At 35.9% G+C, this 21,694-nt stretch overlaps 1 protein-coding gene across 4 annotated transcripts in view; it reads right to left on the reverse strand.

The window, feature by feature from the left end:
- tep1 (telomerase-associated protein 1) overlaps positions 1 to 21,694 on the reverse strand; it is a 156,932-nt gene that overhangs the window by 77,288 nt on the left and 57,950 nt on the right. For all 4 annotated transcript variants that reach the window (XM_039745513.1, XM_039745490.1, XM_039745498.1 and 1 more), the window contains exons 13-20: positions 20,745 to 20,946; positions 18,245 to 18,397; positions 5,994 to 6,065; positions 5,194 to 5,324; positions 4,039 to 4,098; positions 2,730 to 2,876; positions 300 to 476; positions 63 to 183 (exon numbers count right to left, since the gene is read on the reverse strand). In XM_039745513.1, coding sequence (XP_039601447.1) covers positions 63 to 183; positions 300 to 476; positions 2,730 to 2,876; positions 4,039 to 4,098; positions 5,194 to 5,324; positions 5,994 to 6,065; positions 18,245 to 18,397; positions 20,745 to 20,946 — 1,063 coding nt within the window. The remainder of the gene's footprint in view (positions 1 to 62; positions 184 to 299; positions 477 to 2,729; positions 2,877 to 4,038; positions 4,099 to 5,193; positions 5,325 to 5,993; positions 6,066 to 18,244; positions 18,398 to 20,744; positions 20,947 to 21,694) is intronic.

Below are 21,694 nucleotides of genomic sequence, written 5' to 3' on the forward strand. Positions count from 1 at the left end.
AAAGAACCATATGAAATATCAATATTTAATTAATAATATTTTCAATGTTAAATAACACTTACCCATTGGAAATGAGGCAAGTCAGGCAGAGATATGTCAGCTGGAACTAGTCCATACCGCTCTCCAAGAATTCCAACAAAAAGTTGACTTTTTGCTACCTCTGACAGACATAGTTCCACAGTCCTGCCATTATTAACAGTATTTCATTCATTAGTATATTAATGTGGTAAACAGTAAAAGACATCAATGAAGTTATGAAACAAAGCATAATTGACCATGTCCTTAGTGCCCTGACAAACCTGTTGCTACGTGCTTCTTCTTCAGTTATACCCCAGCGTAGGTCCACTTCCTGTAGGTGGATATAGTGATGGGCAGCTCTTTGTCTCAGCTCAGGGAATACATATCGAACCAGTAAATCTCGTTCCCCATGCATGTCTCGAAATGTAGAGGATATAAAAACACGTATACTTCGCCAGCTAAAAAAACAAGACATGAATAGTATTAAAAGAAAAAGTAAAGAAAAGTTTGATAAATGCCTTAATACAAATACCAATATTATTATCTTAGATTCTTTCAATCTATGAATGACTTAAACATGAAAGAAGTTACAAAAGCCCTCATGATTTGTAAAGAAGCCTCTCTGACACTGGAGGAAAAGTTTAAAGGAAAGAAGTTGAAAGAAAAGTATGGCGACAAGGTGGGTCTTCAATGATGGTGGTGAAATATATAAAGAAATTATTAATATTGTTATTAATCTGAGTTAATCTCAGGGAGAGGGAAAGGGCAGAGTTTAGACAATGGACTAGTGTTAGGAGTTATGTAGTAAGAAATAAGCAGGGGTAGCTGAAACAGAAAAGCATCAGGCCATCATTGCAAAATCTATAAAACTATCATTAAGGCAGTTTTTATATGGACTTTCTTAGCTATTGTGGTGGACGGCCGGGTCCCAAGCCCAGCCGGGACGCCCCTTCAATGTATGTTCTGGGGGAGCAACCATGGGCTGCTCAATACCTCTCCAGCACGCTTGGTGGCAGCCTCCCTGGCTGACGGTGGTGCCTCAGCTTCCCGCAGGGCTCCATGGGAGATGGAGTTCTCCACAGCCCTGTTGGGATCTGGGGTGGCCACCAGGGGGCGCTGCATGGGTCTCTGAGCCCAGCTGGACTAATCTTCAGCCCCACCCGGGAGTGCAACCGGAAACCGGTGATCAAGCACCTGGAGCACTTCCGGGTAGGCCATAAAAGGAGCCGGCAACTACCACTCAATGGCCAAAGTCAGGAGGAGGAGGACGAAGCTTGACGGGAGGAGTGGTTGTGGTGCCAAAAGGGAGTGTTGTGTTGGATTGTGCTTGTTTTGGACTGTGTTGTGGCTGGGGGACACGGGGAAGACGTGCCCTCCAGCTGAAGAAAAATAAATCTTTAATTTTTTATACGTGCCTCCTGTGTCCAATCTTTGTCGGGTCAGGCGCAATATAGCGCCTTTGTTACACTATGTAATACATAAAAAGTATAGCAGTCAGATTAGACCAAAGGGACAATTTTCCTTAATCTGCTTTTGTGCTCCAATCTCTTAAATTTGTAACCAACAATTCAAATGTGATTAAAATGCATATTTGCAGATTTTATTATAGGGTATTTTTATGCATTTTGGTTTCACCATGTAGAAATTAAAGTTCTTTTTATACATTTTCTCACCCCCACCCCCAACAACATGCCTTCCTCAGGAGCAAATCAAGGTAAAATATGCCTTTGTACCCACATTAAGGAAGACATATGTAAATTTCATGTTGCAGTTGTTCCAGGTTAATAACAGAATGTTTTATTCTTTTTGACATTTTAAGCTTTTTATAAGACTCTGAAATGTTGTCATCGTCACTTTTGAGATATGTTTGTATGAATTATTAAACCCTTTTGCTAAAACTTCATGATGAAGATGATTCTAGGCTACCAACAGTTAACCGTACTTACCCACCACTTGTGTTGTGGCAGTATTGTATGGTTTTAAGAGATTAATGTCACAAACTCAACATATTCTGGACTTTGGAAAGGATATCATGATTATATTGTACAGGAAGGTAATATGTGCAGGCAGTGGATAAGGCAGCCAGTAGTGCATGAAGCAGTATGTAGAGAACTGATGAAGACTGGTGTGGTGGCGGCCATGAAATGTTACAGTAGTCTTGACTGTGGAAGAACCAATGGTCCTTTTAAGGGCCACCAACTCCGTTTTCTATTTGAGCAAGGTTTTAAATTTGTTTAGGTTTTTTTAACTAATTATTAAATATACTGTATTTTTAATCTTCTTTTAATGTGATATATTTTATATTGCTAATTATTTTTTTATAGTTTTGGTATTCTATTTATTTTAATAATATAAAATGCCTCAGACACTTATTATATAAACAGGCACTGAAATTAAAAACTGTCTTCATCAGCTCTACTGTTACATGTTGCACAGTTTTGCTCCTGTTGCTTTTGTTTAACCCATACAAACATTCTTGTTTATAGTAGGCAATAGATCTAAAAAATAACTAAGAGAAAGAGAAGGTCTATTAGATAAGTATTTAATAGTTTGCAAATGAACATGCTAAAACAGGTTTGGCTGTCTTTGCACACTTCAATCAATAGCATTGGTAGTCTTCTGGAATTTTACAATAAGAAGTAAACACAATGATAAATAATAAAACTGAAATATCTTGCTTTGTATTTGGTTATCTAATAAAAAAAACATACCTCACTTTTGGCACCAAGGGTATGACACTTTGATCAATGATTCCCGTTGATTTACTGGCATTTCCCTCTTTAGGTGGGATGTTGTAAGTTTCACTGATGTTCTCAATGTGTTCTAGGAATCTAGAAGAGCCCCTTTCAGCCACAAACCTGTAGAAAATGAAGGCTATAAATGGAAGCTAGGCAGACAAAACAAATACTATGACCTAATAATAAATATTCTCCTTTCGAACTTTTAAAATATTCCTACCTGTTCAGTCTTTTTCAAACCTTTGTAAATACTGCATACGGAAAGGATATTCACTATTTATATGACTATATCATTACATTTTTAAAATATAATTAATATATATATGCTTGATTATTTTTGCATACCTTTAATTTTCAACATAATATGATAACACATCTAAATAAAAACTTTGTATAATTTTCTTTGATTCAGAAATTCATAGGAATAAATGCTACCAGCCAGAGAATGTCAGACATAAGAACCAAATTAGAAAATAAATGCTGTTAAATGCCTAAATACAATCAATATATTTTTTTTCTCCAACTTGTTTGTTAATTTAATAATGAATATGTCCAGCATACTCTTAATGTATTATTGATACTTTTTAAAATTATTTTTACTAATATATCAGATTTGTAAGTGCCGAATGCATAGAAGATAACAAGACAGCATGGTACAGTGGAAAACAAGCATTGGGGATCTAGTCTGGTGTCACAGGGCTTATTCTGCCCTACAACACTGTTGCTGTTGGTCCAATATGAACAGGTTTTCCTGCTTGCTGACTCAACCTTACACCTCACTTGGGTTCAGAGGCAATATTATGTGCTTCACTTTTTCAACTGTGTGAGACCATTTAAGTCAGGATATCTAATGAAACTCGGTGGTGGGCAGGCACTCAGACCAATTGACTTTAGCAGCAGAGAAACGTCTCTGAAATGTTTGTCAGTAACTGACTTTATTAATGCTTCTATCAAATTACAAGTGAGATTCAAAGCACACTTGCAAATTTAAGGGGCCCAAAAACAAATAACAATGGGGGAATTAACAAGATAGCATATTTCAGCCTACTCCCACAGGATAGTGGAATCATATTTTTGGTAGTACAACCATTTAGACTTGAAGTTGTTTAAGTTACCACCCAAAATATGCACCTGGTATTTTAAATAATCTTGTAAAAATGAACTGCATTATAAGTTGATTGAAAATAAACAGACTACAGTAAAAACATGTTGGATTTAAAAGAAGACAACACACTTTTTTCACCACTTTCCACTGTACACATAAGGATAATAAATAACTTACTTTAGAATTTGCTCAGTGAATCCATAGAGTTCTACCCAGTTTTTATCAACAGATTTTGATCTGAAAAAAATAAATAATGACACAATGAAATATTGATTTCATAATACAAGTTTAATTCAAAAGTCAGTAAGCATGTTAGCAAATAAACAAATAATTGGCAAATACCATTTGAAATTACAGAGATAGAACAGGAAAAATATAAAAAAAATAGAGAGATACAAGTTAAAAGAAGCCCTAAAATCACTGAGCTAATTTATCAGCTAACCTAGCCATTCTCATATATTTTTACTATGTTTTTTGTTTAATACTTGAGGCATATGGTATTTGTTATTCAGGAATTCTGCATATAAATAATTCAGGGATAATAATTTTAGTTCTTAGACTGGTACCTATACCTTGTAACCTTCAGCAGTACCGCAATCAAGAACTCAAAGGAATAATGCAAGATAACTATTGCCAAAAACATTACTAAACCCACTTGATTCAGTTCAGAATTACAAGAGGTGCAAAGCAGGAAGCAGTCTTATGTGGAGCACCAGTTCATCCCAGGGCATACACCCACTATCACAAGGGGCCAGATTACAATCACTGTTTAACCTAACATTTATGCTTTTTATATGTTGGAAGAAAAGCAGTTTCTAGAGAAAAGAAACTATACAGAAATGGTGTGAACATACAAATATACAAAATTCATACAGCCAATGACTATAACCATACTCTGACTACAGCATTATCTTACTAAATACACTTTAATGCTATATTTGAAAAGTTCTTCTTCTTCTTTTGGCAGCTCCTGTTAGGGGTTGCCACAGCAGATTGTCTTTTTCCATATTGTCCTGTCTTCTGCATCTTGCTCTGTTACATCCATCACCTGCATGTCCTCTCTCAACACATCCATAAACCTTTTCTTAGGCCTTCCTCTTTTCCTCTTGCCTGGAAGCTCTGTTCTTAACATCCTTTTCCCAATATATCCAGCATCTCTCTTCTGCACACGTCCAGACCAACACAATCCTGCCTCTCTCACTTTGTCTCCCAACCTTCCAACCTGAACTGACCCTCTAATGTACTCAGTTGTACACAGTTGTATTTGAAAAGTACTGCCCCCAAAAAATAAATACCACCAAAAAACTATGTATATATTTATAATCTTCTTACGTTTCAAATCTATCATTAAAACCCAAATTTATCACAAGTGTGTTAGGGTTCACTTGTCTTCGATATTGATGCACAGGGTACTCCAAATCTTCAAAGGGAAATTTTGGCCACATAATCATCAAGGTGTCGACCTGCAAGCAAAGCATGACCAGATTAGTAAAACATAAAAATTGGATTTAGATGAACTTTTATTATGTTTAAACTTCTAATGGATACATACATGCTTTACCAATTTATTTAATATTCTGTGAATTCTCTATTACTATTAATATTACCATTTCAGTTAACCAACTTAAGCTCTCACAACCATCTCTGTAATGAATATTACTGGTCTCTTTCTAAGGCTATATACAATTAGTTTAGAAACAATTTCTTAGTACTCACTCACATTTGCGTTGTCCTATACATTAACTCTCCAGCTTTAAATTAACAGATCTTAAAAGTTATACTCACTGTTTGCATACCGTTTGCAAACAAAAAACAATACATAATTTATTGTTTGCGGTGTTCTGAAGTGAAAGTTGCTTAGAAAAATAATGATGTACTGTAAACAATATATACCAATATTTTACACACAAAACCAGGATGATTAGGCGACTTGGAAAGTAAATTACATTTTTTTATCTTTCCATTAGTGAAAACATAACAATATTGTGTTATATTTCCCTAAAAGAAGTAAAGCCAATAAAGTTATACACTATTTCCCCAAAAATGAGTATAGTCTATAAAGGTAATATAGTTTAAATTACAGGTTTAAGTTTTTAAGTTTTTAGTGATTAGAGAAAAAACAGACATATTACCTTTATTCCTTGAGCTGTTAAATCAAAAAAGAAATTGGATACTGACAGTTTTTCCTGTGACTCTGGAAAAGCCTACGTAAACATTAAAAAAGCAAGTTATGATACTGAAGAAACTACTACCATGTAGTACATGTGCAAAGGCTTTGCATCCTGGCAATTAATATATACTCACTTTATTACAATATGGCACAACTCTGCATATGGTAATCACTGCTAGAAGACTTAAGTTAATATTCTGATCTAAATCTTCATCTCTGCACAACAAAATCTATTGGAACAAATTTTCTTAACATCAACAGGCTTATGTAATTTTACAATGTTAATAACTGTGTCATATTTCATCAGGACTAACTAACTTTAGACATTAATTAATAGACAGAGTGTAATATACTGTACTCCCTGCAAAAGTGCTTATAAAAGTTTTGTTTAAATTCTTACTAAATTATTTAATTTGTTATTTCTTTATAGTGGTACCCTTCTTTAACATTTCATAACTTTACCCATTGCCTTGTTCTACTGAGTTAGTTGCTAACCCTTATTATTTAGTGTCATACAGTGCATCTGGAAAGAATTCACAGCACATCACTTTTTCCACATTTTGTTATGTTACAGCCTTATCCCAAAATGAATTAAACTCATTTTTTTCCTCAGAATTCTACACACAACACCCCATAATGACAACGTGAAAAAAGTTTACTTGAGGTTTTTGCAAATTTATTAAAAATAAAAAAACTGAGAAATGGCATCACATCACAACTCAACCCCACACATGAGAAAGAGAGAAAGGCTAACTGCCTTAAAAACATTTGAGAGTATTATAGAGGAAAAGGAATATTTCTCCCCAATATAAGGACTTATTCTAAAATATTATTGATTAGATTCTGCCAGGTTTTAAAAAAAGTTTTGAACAGATCCTCTAAGTGAGAATTATATTTTTTCCAATTTCAAATAATATATAACATCAGTTGACTTAACAGAGGTGGGTTAGGGTTCTTCCAGTTGAGCAAGATAAGTCTACTTGCTAATAGTGAAGTAAAGGCAATTAAAGTTTGTTTGTCCTCCATTTTAACTCCATCTGAGAAAACACCAAACACAACTATTAATGGATTCGGAGTGTTTGTGACACCAAGGCTGTCTGATAGGCGTTAAAAATTTTTGTACAGAATTATTTTAATTTGGTACACACCCAAAACATAATTGAATGTTTTGCTCATATGGAGCTAGAGTGAATTCTGTGTGTGTCTGCCTTTTGCCACTGTACTTTGGGAACTTTAAAAGGAAGGAATCTGGGGATATTTAAAATGGTTTTATATTATTATAGAAATACTGTCTGCGTCTTCAAGACTGATCAATATATTTCTTCTGGAATAGAAATATGTGGGAGGTGAGAAAAACTGGACAGATTTTGTTTAGCAAAGTTTCCAATTTGGAGAAGTGGAAAAATTGTGTTGACAGGAAAACTAAATTTAGAGTGTAACTGCTCATAGGATGCAAAGACATTAAATTTATATACAAATCTCTGAATGACTAAATACTGTACATTTTCCAAACATTAAAAACTGAGTTTAAGAGGGTGGAAAAAGGTGGTTATCATGTAGAGCAGGGGTCCGGCAATGGAGAGTCACTCAGTGAAGGGCTACAGCAAAATGGCTGCCCCCTTCACTGGGGACACTTTTCAGAATGCTAGGCGAGCGGGATTTTGCAGCGGAGCAGACAGAGGAGAGAGACCGAGGTGAGAGAGTATTACAACAAAGCATTTTTATGGTCCCGACAGTTTCCCCATATAACACGAGTCTATAGAAATCTCATTACTATGAAGTACATTCAGCAGATACTTTCATTACAACGAAGTGACCTTGAAATGCTTGAATGAATCATGCACAGAGCAGTTAGTTCTGTGGTTGCAGCTCAGTTGTGCACATTTGCACAACGATTCCCAAACAGAAACAGTGTTCTTTCTTCAAACTTTCTTAGTACTGTTTTTGTGCTGTTTTTTGCTTTCTGTGGTTTTCAGTGAAAAGAAGAAAAATCTTGGGTTGCAAACGTATGTGAACTGCTGAATTTGATGGCCGTTTTTATGTGGTTCAGTGATGCTCATTCAAGAAACATTCCTATTAATGCAGCACTCATTCAAGAAAATGTGAGGTTTCTAAATTCTCTTGGGACCTCCGTCAATGGGACAACATGCCGAAGAGCGTCCCGAAGTGAGATCAACGCGTCTGTGGAAGACTGTTTATCTGTTGCTGGGGCAACAGCAGGCTCACAGCTCTGCTAAGTCACTCTGCCAAAGCAAACAAAAAAAGATCTCGATGGGTGATGCAAGGAACATTGTAAATACAGGAAACATGATTACTTGGCCACTAACCTGGTCACAACCCTGCCTGACTGCTGTGTCTGTTTATAGGAGAGTGGCAGATCCTGCTACAATAAATAACCATGCTGTTCCTGTTTCAAGCTGAATAAAGCTGGTTTTGCTAAAGTACTGAGATTCAGTCTCGTGTTTTGGGGTGTAAGACAGGGACTTAGAGCTCGACCATGATCTTTTAGGATTCGCTTCTGTGGCGCTTCACTGCTGCGCTGTGAGCCTGCTGTTGCCCTGCTCCAGCAACGGACAAACAATCTTACACAGACGCGGCAATTGCGCTACGGGCCGCACTTCAGTGTGACGTTCCCTTTGGGACCGGGGGTATCCCAAAAGAGTTCAGAAACCTCACAATATGAACAGGCATACAGGCACTATTGGGCACCCCACCTTTACCCACTCTGCAGACTCAGTATCAAGCCAGGCTGGAGGAGTGCTGGAGGAGCCTGAGGAGGAAAATCTAAGGAAGTGGTGGAGCAGCAGCACATGGGGCAGAGGCAGAAGATACCCGCTGTTCAAGTTGCCAAATAAAGTGGCTGCATTCAAAGCCAAACTTGATTTATGGGGCTAACGAGTGAACATTGTTTCAAATTTTAGCAGAGGTTGTTAAAGATAACAAGCCAGGGCCTTCTTTTTCCCAGCTGGTGTATAATCACCTCTCTCAGCTTTCAATAGAGTTTGAGCATTATTCCCAACCACAAAAGACCTCTGATAATGGGAATGAATGGATCCGTGACCCATTTGTGAATAAGCTAGGTGAATCAACTTTGTCTGTGCTTTAAGAAGATCAGCGGTTTGAGGTTGCAGATGATGGTGGCCTTAAAAGTACGTTTGAGACAACTTCAAATCTCCATACGTTTAGGATTAAAGTCAAGGCATAAAATACTGAGGTTGCCACAAAAGCACTAAAAAGTCTGCTTCCATTTCCAACACCCTACCTTTGTGAGGCAGCGTTTTCTGCAGTGACAGCAAACAAAACGAGATTACGGGGTAGACTGAACATAAGCAACGTACAAGCTAAGGGCTCCCACTGCATTAAGGTAAGTTGTATAATTTTTATAAAATCAGGCACGGGTAAGACACGTGTCAAAGAAATCTCACAGTCCAAAGTTCGTTTTTAAAATATTTAGTGAAAGTTAAAAGCAAATAATCCACATAAGAACAAAAAGAAAAATGGTTACACACATAGAATAAAGGCAAAAAAAAGGAAAAATGTATCTTCTATAAACTTGGCTTTTCTTAATAAGCTTTGGTTATTTCTATACTTAAAGGTTCTTAATTTCTTCTTCTGTATGCCTTAAACATACGGTTCAACACTTAAATCTTTTATTTTACGAGTTACTTCACACTCAAAAGGCCCGTAGGCCGTTGGCACACAGACATGCGCCCAGGCACGGTCACGTGCGCAAGCATGAACGTGAGCACAAACAAGAACACGGTTAAAAAACCGTATGCCTCTGTACCTTACACAAGGCGAGGCTAAACACTAACTGGAGAACATTGTTTACTCAAAACTGTTAAAAAATGACAGGAAAATACCAACTCAATTCTATTCAAGGGGGTTATAGGAACCTCCCATATTTTATGCATTATCATCTAATAAATATTCATACATTTTATAGAACTAGGAAAATGGCTCTTACAATTACGATATTATAACTTAATAATAATAATAGAAATGTAATGTAAATTTTGTATGAAACTGCCTAAAGAACCTGCCCTGAAATCCTCCCCCACACCAGTCCCTGGAAAAATTTGCTTCAAGTAAAGCGGTCCTTGGTGTCAAAAAGGTTGGGGACCACTAATGTAGAGGTCCCACAGATAAAATATTCTCTAAATTAAAGTGCTTCCTACATTGGTTCCATATTCTAAGTGAATGAAGGACAATTGGGTTGTTAGTATATTGAAGATGCCTTGTATTTACTGGTGTACAAAGCAAGGAATATAAAGAACACTGTCTGGAAGTTGATAACGTGGAGTCCACTACGTCTCCTAAATCTTTCTCATAAGGTGTACTCTCAGTTTTCAGACCTCTCATTACTTGACTCAAGGAGCACAAAGGAGGGGCACAATAGAGGGAAAAAGCAGGCCAATTCTGCCGGTAGTCTTCTTCTCTCAGTCAGGCGTGCGTGCTTTACCTGCACTCTTTTTGTGTTCTACAGTATTTCGTGTGCTTTTGCAGTTAACTATGGCTACTAAGCAAGTGAAGAGTAGTGAGAAGAAAATTTTGAAGAAAACTGAAATCGAAGTAAAGAAAGAAATTATTGAAAAGTTTGAGTATGGCATTCATGTTACTGATCTTGCCGCCGAGTACAAGAAGTCAAAATCTACGATTTCGACTATTCTAAAGCAGAAAGAATCTACTGTATTAAAGCAGCTGATATTGCAAAAGGAGTTACAGCGTTAACCAGGCAGAGGCTTCAAGTGCTGGAAAAAATATTTACCAGTTTACTCATTTACCAATTTGAGAACCCTCGTGCTTTCAAGCAGCACAATGTAAACAAAGCCAGACTGCCAGTAATGTGGAGGGCAAACACGAAGGGTTGGGTCACAAGGACTGTTTTTGGAATGGCTGCATGAGGCTTTCGCTCCCACCAGCTAAACAGCTAAAAACACCAGAAACCCAAGAAATCAAAAGAAAGAAAACACCTGAAGGAAAACATCCCTCCATTGCGGAGCCAGACTCTCCCTTCTCTCAACCCAGTTCCTCCTCACTTCATGCCAGAACTCGATTCATGCAAGGTTAGTTTTCTTGGTGGTTTTTGTATTACGGATTTTTCAAAAGTTAATTTTTCAGATCGTAGAGGGAATTGTTGCAATGTTACTTTTCTCTTTTTTCAAATGTTCACTTTTTTCCCTGTGCTTAAAACTCATTAAAGTGTTTACATGGAGTTGTTCATAGTGTGATTTGTTTAAATGTTACTTTTCTCTTTTTTTCAAATGTTCCTTTTTTCCGCTGTGCTTAAAACTCATTTTTAAAAAAGTGTTTAAAGCGATCGGGCTGTAAGGCTATTAGCATGAACTGCTGCACTGTTACTTTTTTGGTTGCTTGTGGTTGGTTTTTAAATTAAGGTTCAGATTTGTTCAAATGTTCCCCTCTGTTCAGAGAGAGAGAGAGAGTGCGAGCGAGCGCGTGCTGCTGACAGAGAGAGGGAGCCTGGGTGTTTTGTGTCAGTGTTATTCAATGTTTTTACATTAGTTTACTATTACACTGTGCATTTGATGGTGTAATTAACTATATTTGTGCTTAATCTTTACATATATTTACATATTTACATACAGTTCGTACGGTCTGGAACAGATTAATTGTATTTACATACAGTCCTATGGGGGAAATTGCTTTGGTTCACGACCAACTTGGTTTACGACCAGAGTTTTGGAACGAATTATGGTCTTGAACCGAGGTTCCACTGTAGCTGGCATAAGACAGTAAACCACACAGCATAAGTTCGTAAGTCTAACATCACAAAATCCATAATAGAGCTAGAATGTCCAATGAAGAAAGGCAATAAGAAGCACTAAGAAAAAGGGATGTAAGGGTTGGAATATCTGGTGAACAGAGGTTCATAAATGTAGGATATGATCAAAAACAGACAGACTCACCATTGTACCATAAGTCTGATTCAATAATTTAGAGTTTTACTATGCTAGATACAGTACTGTGCAAAATACTGTAAAGTAAGAATGCTTCCACAAATATAAATTCTAATTCTTTATTTGTATCAATTTACAAAATTCAAAGTGAGCTAAAAGAAGAAAAATCTGAATCCAATCAATATTTGGTGTGACTACCCTTTGCCTTCAGACCAGCATCAATTCTTATAGGTACACTATAAAGAAACGGGCAACATTGAGGACCATAGATGCAGCAGTCAGCCAAGGAAACTTGTGCAGCAGATGAAGGACACATCATGTTTACTTCCCTTTGAAATTGGAAGATGCCCAGCAGAGGCATCAGCACAAAGAAACGCAGAGACAAGAAACGCAATTTACAGCATTCCATGCAACGCATGCCTAGCAGTGTAAGTGGGACAAACATCTAAAGACTCGCAACAAATATACAGGAACATCACAATGCCGCCAGAAGACAGACCCATGGTCTCTGATTTACACACATGCAAGTTCCACCAGACACACGTTTAACCGGAACACCGTACAAATAAAATTCATGACCAGTACTAAGAGTGCCAGAGAACTGGCTAAATCTTGACTCTCTAATGAAAATGCCATTAACAGACACTTGGACTTAAACTGAGCATTTGCAGGCTTAAAAAGAAGAACATTCAATAAACAAAAACCACTTAATGACCAACACCTTCCAAACCCCACCTTATTAATCCACCCCCTTTACAATCTCTCCCACCCTTCACCTGCTATATATTTTCTTTAATTCATGTATTTCTAATTATTTTCCATTGATGATGATATCTGGTAGGTTGTTGAAAGCTTAGTAATAAAAAACTATTTTAAGATATGCAAATCATTTTCTCCCTTTGTGGATCTCTAGCTACAAATGTATATACACGAACATATACACACATTATATTATATATATATATATATTATATATATATATATATATATATATATATATATATATATATATATATATATATATATATATATATATATATATATATATATATATATATATTATATATATATATATATATATATATTATATATATATATATATATATATATAATATATATATATATATATATATAATATATATATATATAATATTATATATATATATACACTAGCAAAATACCAAGCTTCAGCGGAGAAGTAGTGTGTTAAAGAAGCAATGAGAAAGAAAAGGAAGCATTTTGAAAATAACGTAACATGATTGTCAATGTAATTGTTTGTCACTGTTGTGATATATATATTTACACACACACATAAACATATATATATACATATACACATGCATACATACACACACACACATATATACACACAAATACATATATATATACATACACATATATAAACATATATATACATATACATACATATCTACATATATACACACACAGCTATTTCAGTATCAGTGCAATACGCTGTTTGTTAAAACGGATGACACCCGCCTTACGTGCAAGTCTGCGTGGATATTATGAACTATCGATTTGTTCAAGTTCTATTTAAATTTTAAATAGAAGGAATTTTTATTTAGTCGACAGAAATATCTTTGGTAGGAATGGTAAAAACAGACAGGAATATTATTCCTGAATAAATCAACTCAAACCTTAAACAACTTATAATATTTTGCTCTCCATAAAAATATATCCTGTCTAAATTATACAAGTTAGAAATAAAGTAAACATTAAAAGAACAAACATTCAAATTTCTTTACTCTTATGTAATTTTATATATAAAAATAAACTTAGATTTTAAATATCCCAAAAGATTTTGCTCTCCATAAAAATATATCCTGTCAAAATTATACAAATTCAAATATGAACATGCCGCATAACAAAACCTGGAAATATAAATAAAATGTGTTCCTTTCAGCAATAACAAATCAAATCATTCAGTTGTCTTTGCTCATATGTCATTTTAGAGCTGGACGCCTGGCATCTTTTTTTGGCAACAGGTTCGTTTCTGTTTGGTGTGAGGTTCTGTGTTGTGGAGATTCTCAGGATGGATTGCAGGTGCTCATCAGTGAGGCGACTCCTGTGTGCTGTTTTGTTAGTCTTTATCACTGAGAAGAGCTTCTCACACAGATATGTGCTACCAAACATGCACAAGGTTCGAGCCGCATGTAGACGGACTTTTTGTTCTTCAAAGTCACCAAAGCGCCGTGCAAACTCAGTGCGCCAGTTTATCAGCAAAGTGCGTATTTGGGAACACCGTAGTGACGACTTGGTTTAACATTACTTGGCAACAGGGAAAGTGGGGCAAGTGGTTGTGTCTCCCATAAAAGCAGCTTCACTTGAAATCACTTTGTGATTGTGCACGGTAAAACGTCCGCTGAAGTGTCAGATTCTTATTTAATTCTTCTGCTTTCTGTATCTTCTGCATTGCATTCAGGTCTTTCAGGTTACCCTGATGTTTTGTCTCATAGTGCCGCCTTAGATTAAATTCTGTAATTACAGCCACATTAGCTCCACAAATGAGACACACGGGGTCAGTAAACATATACTCAGCCTCCCATCGGTTTTTAAAGGCTCTATTTTCAGAATCAACTTTTCTCTTCAGCATCGTGTGAGCTAGCTTCGCAATAACTTGCAGCATCATAAGCTAGACTTGATTAACGTGGTAAGTGTTCGGCAAGGCAGCTGAAGCGCTGCATTATGGGATCTGTAGTTTATTGTGTTACCAGCGCTTCATATACCCGGCCATTAATAACAATAATACAGTATATAAAATGATCTCGGGGCGGATATAATTACGCCGGGCGGATGTGGCCCGGCCCTTGAGTTTGACACATATGGACTAAATAGAACTTGAAAAGATATATTTTTTCAAATGTGATCGCAATTCAGATAGAGTTGACGCACTACAGCCTGCATGCCTCAATAAGTCATCCTCCCTCGCTCTTACTTTTTACCGCTCATCTAATGAATACACTGAGTATGGCTTTACCAAAACAATCATTGATGGCGAATAAAGTATCCATTATTCGAGTATGTAGATCGGGATATATATATACATATATATATATATATACCCGCGTATCGCAGCGGAGAAGTAGTGTGTTAAAAAAGCTAGAAAAGAAAAGGGAACATTTTAAAAATAACGTAACATGACTGTCAATATACAGTATTTGTTTTGTGAGTGTTACTGAGTGTTGCTGTCATCAAGGATTTGATTATCATTATTTCTTTCAATCAGGTTCGTATTTGTAGGATGTGTTGTGTTCAAGTTACATTCCGTGTTTGTCAATCGTTGTAAAGATGACAGGTTTCATTCATCGATTCGTTTCTTACTGCATCAATAAACAGCTCGCCTTCTTCTTTATCTGAGACCTGACACACTGCATGCACGGGTTTTTTACACTGTCTTCCTTTAGCGGGACATTGACTTTTTCCACGTGTGCTTTGTTTCCGCAGTAGCTGGATTTATGAATATGCTTATCAGACGCTTCATATTTTTGCTGCCTTTTCAATTGTGTAATTCGGTTTTGTTCAGCTCTTTGGAACTGTTGCTTTTATCTGTGCACGCGCCAGTTCACGTGAGCCGCTCGGTGTACATGCATCGAAGGTTCCCAGCTGTGCTGGTGCCATCTCGTGCTATGTCCATGGCTGTATTTAATGTTACCTTAGTCCTGGCACTTAAAACTTTCTCTCGCAGTTTCGCTGAGTTTGTGTCAAACACCACCCTGACCATCTCATCTTCCTCTCCATAAGCACAGTCCTTCACCCGTGAATATTTAGTGGAGTTTGCTATTGGATTGCCGCTGACGGACGGCCTTATATGGGCAGGCACTAAATTACAAACGCCAGCGCAGCCTGTCTATGAACTTAATTTAAAGTGTAGGTTTACATCGTGCTTTGTTTCAAGTAGCAGAACTCATGAATATGGTTGTATATGTCACTCGCCGCTTCTTATTGTTTCGCTGCCTTCTCAATTATATAATGCATGTCTTCCTGGTTTTCTATGTACTGCGTGATTACGTGGAGGCGTGATGATGTCACACGAAACTCCGCCCCACGGCGTTCAAGCTCATCTCCATTACAGTAAATGGAGAAAACAGCTTCCAGTTATGACCATTACGCGTAGAATTTCGATATAAAACCTGCCCAACTTTTGTAAGGAAGCTGTAAGGAATGAACCTGCCAAATTTCAGCCTTCCACCCACACGGGAAGTTGGAGAATTAGTGATGAGTCAGTGAGTGAGTGAGTGAGTGAGTGAGGGCTTTGCCTTTTATTAGTATAGATATATATATATATATATATATATATATATATATATATATATATATATATATATATATATATATATATATATATATATATATATATATATATATATATATACACACTCACCTAAAGGATTATTAGGAACACCTGTTCAATTTCTCATTAATGCAATTATCTAATCAACCAATCACATGGCAGTTGCTACCATGCATTTAGGGGTGTTGTCCTAGTCAACACAATCTCCTGAACTCCAAACTGAATGTCAGAATGGGAAAGAAAGGTGATTTAAGCAATTTTGAGCGTGGCATGGTTGTTGGTGCCAGACGGGCCGGTCTGAGTATTTCACAATCTGCTCAGTTACTGGGATCAGACTGCAATAAAAGCACAACATGAGATCATTGTATACTTTAAACGGTTTGAGTTTATGGAGGAGAAATAAGCCCTGACTGCATTGAGAGAATTTTTTTTTTGGTATTTTCATTCCAGTTAAGATTGTTACCGAGATTATTTATAAGTATTTATATTCATTCACTATTTCTACCTCCTACCCCAAAATAACAATGGGTGAACATACATATTTCTGTTTCTTAAAATCAAGTATCATTTCTTTGGTCTTTTTTACATTCAGAGTGAGAAAGTTTTTATTACATTAATTAAACATAGTCCACTTGATTTAGATAGTGACTTTCATCCTCCCCAGATATGTGTCCTATGAGGATGGTGTCATTAGCATATTTGATAATGGAGCAATGGTCATTGTTCTGTCTCAGGTCACTTGTGTATAGAGTAAACAGTAATAGCGTCAAGATACAACCCTGCAGACTTCCTGTGTTTCAGTGAATGACTTTTTGAAAAAGCGTCCTGTGCCTTGACTGTCTGTGAACGATTTAAAAGAAAGTCCTTAGTCCATAATATGATAAATGGGTTTATATTCATACTATTCAGTTTCACAATTAGTATGTGAGGCTGTATGGTACTGAATACTGAAAAACATAGTGGTCTGACATATGAACCAGGCTGGATCAAGAAAAGTATAGATTTGATGTAAGATAATAAGCAGAGCATGTTCAACACTTCTGTTTGCACAGTAAGCAAATTGGTGGTTATCTTGAAAAGACTTTGTATCTGTCATTAAAACAGTATACATAAATTCTAAAACCTGATGAAGTGGTTGCCTGGAATGGTTAGTTACAATAAGGAGTCTTGGCCAAACTTTTTTTTTCTTTAAATTAATTCATGCTGATAACTGAGGGGGCAGGTTCTCATCATTTTGTTTAATCAGATACCTATGAAGTGGTGGAAAGTTATAGCTAATGGGTCCTAGAGTTTGTATGTAGGTATTCAGGATTGATGATGCTGAGAAGAAAACTAAGTTAATGAACAAAATCCTTATATAAGTGTTCCTTTTGTCTAAGTTAAATACTGTGGAAGTTGTGTCTTCATGGATCTGTATGTCTGGTATGCTGGACTAGATACTGTACATACCATTAATGACCACTAAAAGCTCTTAATAACTAACTGGATGTGTGCCTCTGGCTGGAAGTCATTAATGTATGTAATTGTAGATTTTCTATTTGTGAATTTCACAGTATATTATAACACATGAAAATTCCCTGTATTGATTTATAAATTTAGTTTATTCAATTTAATTCCAAGAGAAATACAAATGTTATTGTTCTGAATTACCCTTGCAAAGTGCCTTTTAGTAGGGTATGCTGTTAATGATACTATACAGAAAGTCTGATTGAATGATATTTATTTCAGTTTTAGTTAAAATGCTATGCTTTATAAGCAGAGCTGAACAACAGTTGATTAAAAAAATAGACAGAAATCAAACATATTTACCATTGACTACTGAAATAAATTTCACAAACAGCCCAACTTTGAGCTGTATAAATTAGAGATGCTAGGAAGGTTCATTTTTATTTTTACCCAATCCCTAACAAATGTGCATGCATAAATATACTTTTAGGATATTTTCCAATTAAACAGCATAAATAAAAGTTGCCAACTGCTCACCTCACATTGCTGCATCAGGGGCTCTAGATTCTCCAGTACACTTCCATGCTGTAGCTTTGCTTCCTGATATTTATCGTCTTCAAAGAAATACAATTTTGCATTCTCACTAACACTTGCCATCATTAGTCCTAACAACAATGCAACCTCTTTGACCTAAATAAAGAGATAATAGCTTTAAATCAGTTCTGCTAAAACCTCAATAAACATAAATCAGTGGAAAAATATATTTATACATGTACAGTATTCTAAACTATAATTAAAAACAAAAATATAATTAAAAGCACACACATGCATATACAATTGAGAATTGTAGAAATGTCTCACTTAAATTGAAGGGGAAAATTTTGGGAACCCACCTTCAGTATGAGTTGCATAAAAGACTTGATTACAATGCAAGACACCATTAGAAATGTCAAAAGTGCAAATCCTTTCCATAGTAGGTGACAAGATGTTAGGTGTTGTGACTTACTCTTAAAAAAATATCAATCATCCTTCTATTTTTGATTTGACTAATTTTTCAATAAACTATCCAGATATTGCACTGTACACATTGTTGCATGCCTCACATTTGAAGTACAGTATACTGGTGCATGACATTTAATCATTGCATTGGCATAGTAATAAGCCATATGAAGATTTTATTGTTCAAAACTCACAATACTGAACTGTCCTTTAATCAATACATAAAATAAGAACTTGGGCGGCAAAAAAAAAGTAAAAATGTGAACTGTGGAAGCTGGCACAGCTACGGGTGATTAACCTATCATCAGCAATAAGGACACATGAGTAAACATCCAGCAATTAGAAAACATGCACCTTTTGACTTTACTTAAACAAGAGTCTCCTGAAACTTTTAAACTCTGGACTCTTTAACCCCATATTAAACACACTCTGTATATTTTTAAGCAGCTTGATTTTAAATTCAGTATCTTTACTGACTTGAACCTTATATCGTTTAGATCATTCTTTTACAATTTTGAACAGATTGTTAACTTATTAGACTGATTATTAGGAGGAGAGTGGACAAACAGCTTGAGAAAAGCAAACACGTACTGATTATTCTTTTAATCATTTTTAATTCAATGTGAAGTTGGGCTATTAAGTTTGGGGTGCATGCTGGGCAGCAGATCAGGCAGGCAGATTAGAGCAAGAGAGAAAAGCAAGGAGAGCAAAGAAGGAGAAGAGCCCAATGGAACAGTGAAGGACTTCTGTGGACTGAAGAACAATCATTTCTCACATTTATTTTCTGCATACATATTTTTAATGAGACTCTTTTTCTAATAAATTTCTTTACCTTTAAAGTCTCTTTCAAATACATTTCCTGCTTTTGCTACCATTGCTTTTACTGTGTTTTATTAATGTTGCTTTATAATAATAATAATGTTAAACTGTTTTATTGGGTTTAGGTATATTATAAAGAGCACCTAGTGTGTAGGATTACCATGTTCCTACGGGGTTAGCAGCTGAGAAAAAGATGTTTACCAATAGTAGCAGCATGGTGAGTGGTCACCTGCTTTGGTGATTGGCACAGATGTAGCTTAGCCATTTGCTTTGCTTATGCTAAGCTAGTAAGTCTCTTTGCTTAAAACACCCTTCCACGTGCAGAAGAGACTGTACACATGGTACGCTATAAAGCAGGAATATTAAGGCAAAATTATATGACAAAACAATCATCAGTTATGCCCTGTGGTTGCTAAACTCACACCTATCTTAATATGTCTGCTTGTCAGATAATTTGCTTTAGCCATGTACCTGTATGCTCCCCATAAAAGATCACGTCAAATGAAGAGTACAGCACTAAAACAAAGAATAACCAGCCTGTAGCTAAGAATGAACATTTTTAAATTCTGTTCTGGTTAATGTACTGCAACACAGCAATCAGTGACACTGTTAGTAATACTGCTGACTATTTAAAATTCTAAAGTTTACTTTGTAAGCAGGTCAGAAAATGGATCACTTAGATGTTAGGCAAGAAATTACAAAGTGGATGGGCTTGGTTAACAACCTTGTGGACAAGTCATAATTGTGAGACCAAAAAAAAAAATATCAACCATTGTAGAACTATTAAAGCACTTCCCGTCAAAATTTTTTAGAACATCTCAGTTTTTCTTCAAATTTAATCAGTTGAAATGCAATTAATGACCTAAAATGGTGAAAAGGTAAGCAATAAACTGTCAGAGGTTTAAAGTTAATGTTTAGGTTAGCAAAAACTGAAAAATGGAAATTTCAGAATATTACAAATGGGCCTTCTTCATGGAACTAATAGGTTACAACCTACTGATGTTCTGCAGTAATTAAAGTATATCAAGCTTTGCAAGGAATGATTTTTTGACTGGTAGTGTAAAAGCACATTATCAATACTGTATATTATGTCTTATGACTTATTATAGAAAAAGACCAATGTTTGTGAAAGGCATACAAAGCCTAAAGGAAAAGGAAAGTGTTTTAAGAGTAAACATTCTTAATATCCAAGTACAAAATGTTAACTGGGAACACTTACTTTAACAGGTCCTTTATCAGAATCTGAAGAAATGCAGAAACTTTCAGCACCTTTGCAGTGCATATCCAAATCAGAATCACAACGGATAAAAATAAGGCTACGACCACTAAGAGGAGGTATATTGTGTTGGCAAGAAATGTTGATGGCCTTCTCTAAAGCATCCTTATATTTCTGTAGCAGATCCATGTTTAATCGTAGATTCCTGCCGATGAAGGTAAACAAATATTTAGAAAAAGTATAAATTAAGAGAAAACATGTTATTTTGCTGCCATTGGCGGACAGCTTTCACTGGGTTAATCCCTAGATGTTCACCAACACTGCAAAAAACAACTTCAAACCTTGCCACAACCCTCATTTGAAAATATTACTGTATGTTATATATAAATTTGAGAGGCACTGTAACAAAATGGCAAAGACTGTGACCACCCAGTCCTGAAACAGTGGGTTTGAAACTTAGCCTAATTATTTTACACATTGTTTATGCATATTCTCCCCATTTATTATTTTCTTTTCCTCTGAATACACTGGTTTTTATCCCATATCTGAAAGAAGTACATGTTAGAATAAGAGATGATTTTAAATTGGTCAATGAATATGTGTATGTGTGACTGACTGCGCTCTGCGATTAACTGGCTTCCTTTCCCGGTTACTTCCTTCACTCACTTTAGAAATTACTGTTTGGATAGGTTCCTGCTCTTCCAAACCTATTATTATTAAAATTTACAAAATGAATTGACATATAAACAAACTAAGTGAGTGACAAGGTAATGTGGCTTACAGACTATATAACATTACCACTCAATATCATGCTTTAAGTAACCAAAGATGCCCATATGTTGGAAGCTGGCAATTCTAGGCTTGCCCTGAGAGAGTTTGGGTATATAAATGAATAGACCCTGTGATCTCTGATACTTGCATATGGATTTACTACTTACGAACCCTATGACTGC

This window comes from Polypterus senegalus, chromosome 1, assembly GCF_016835505.1.
Source record: "Polypterus senegalus isolate Bchr_013 chromosome 1, ASM1683550v1, whole genome shotgun sequence".
Classification (NCBI taxonomy): Eukaryota; Metazoa; Chordata; class Cladistia; order Polypteriformes; family Polypteridae; genus Polypterus; species Polypterus senegalus.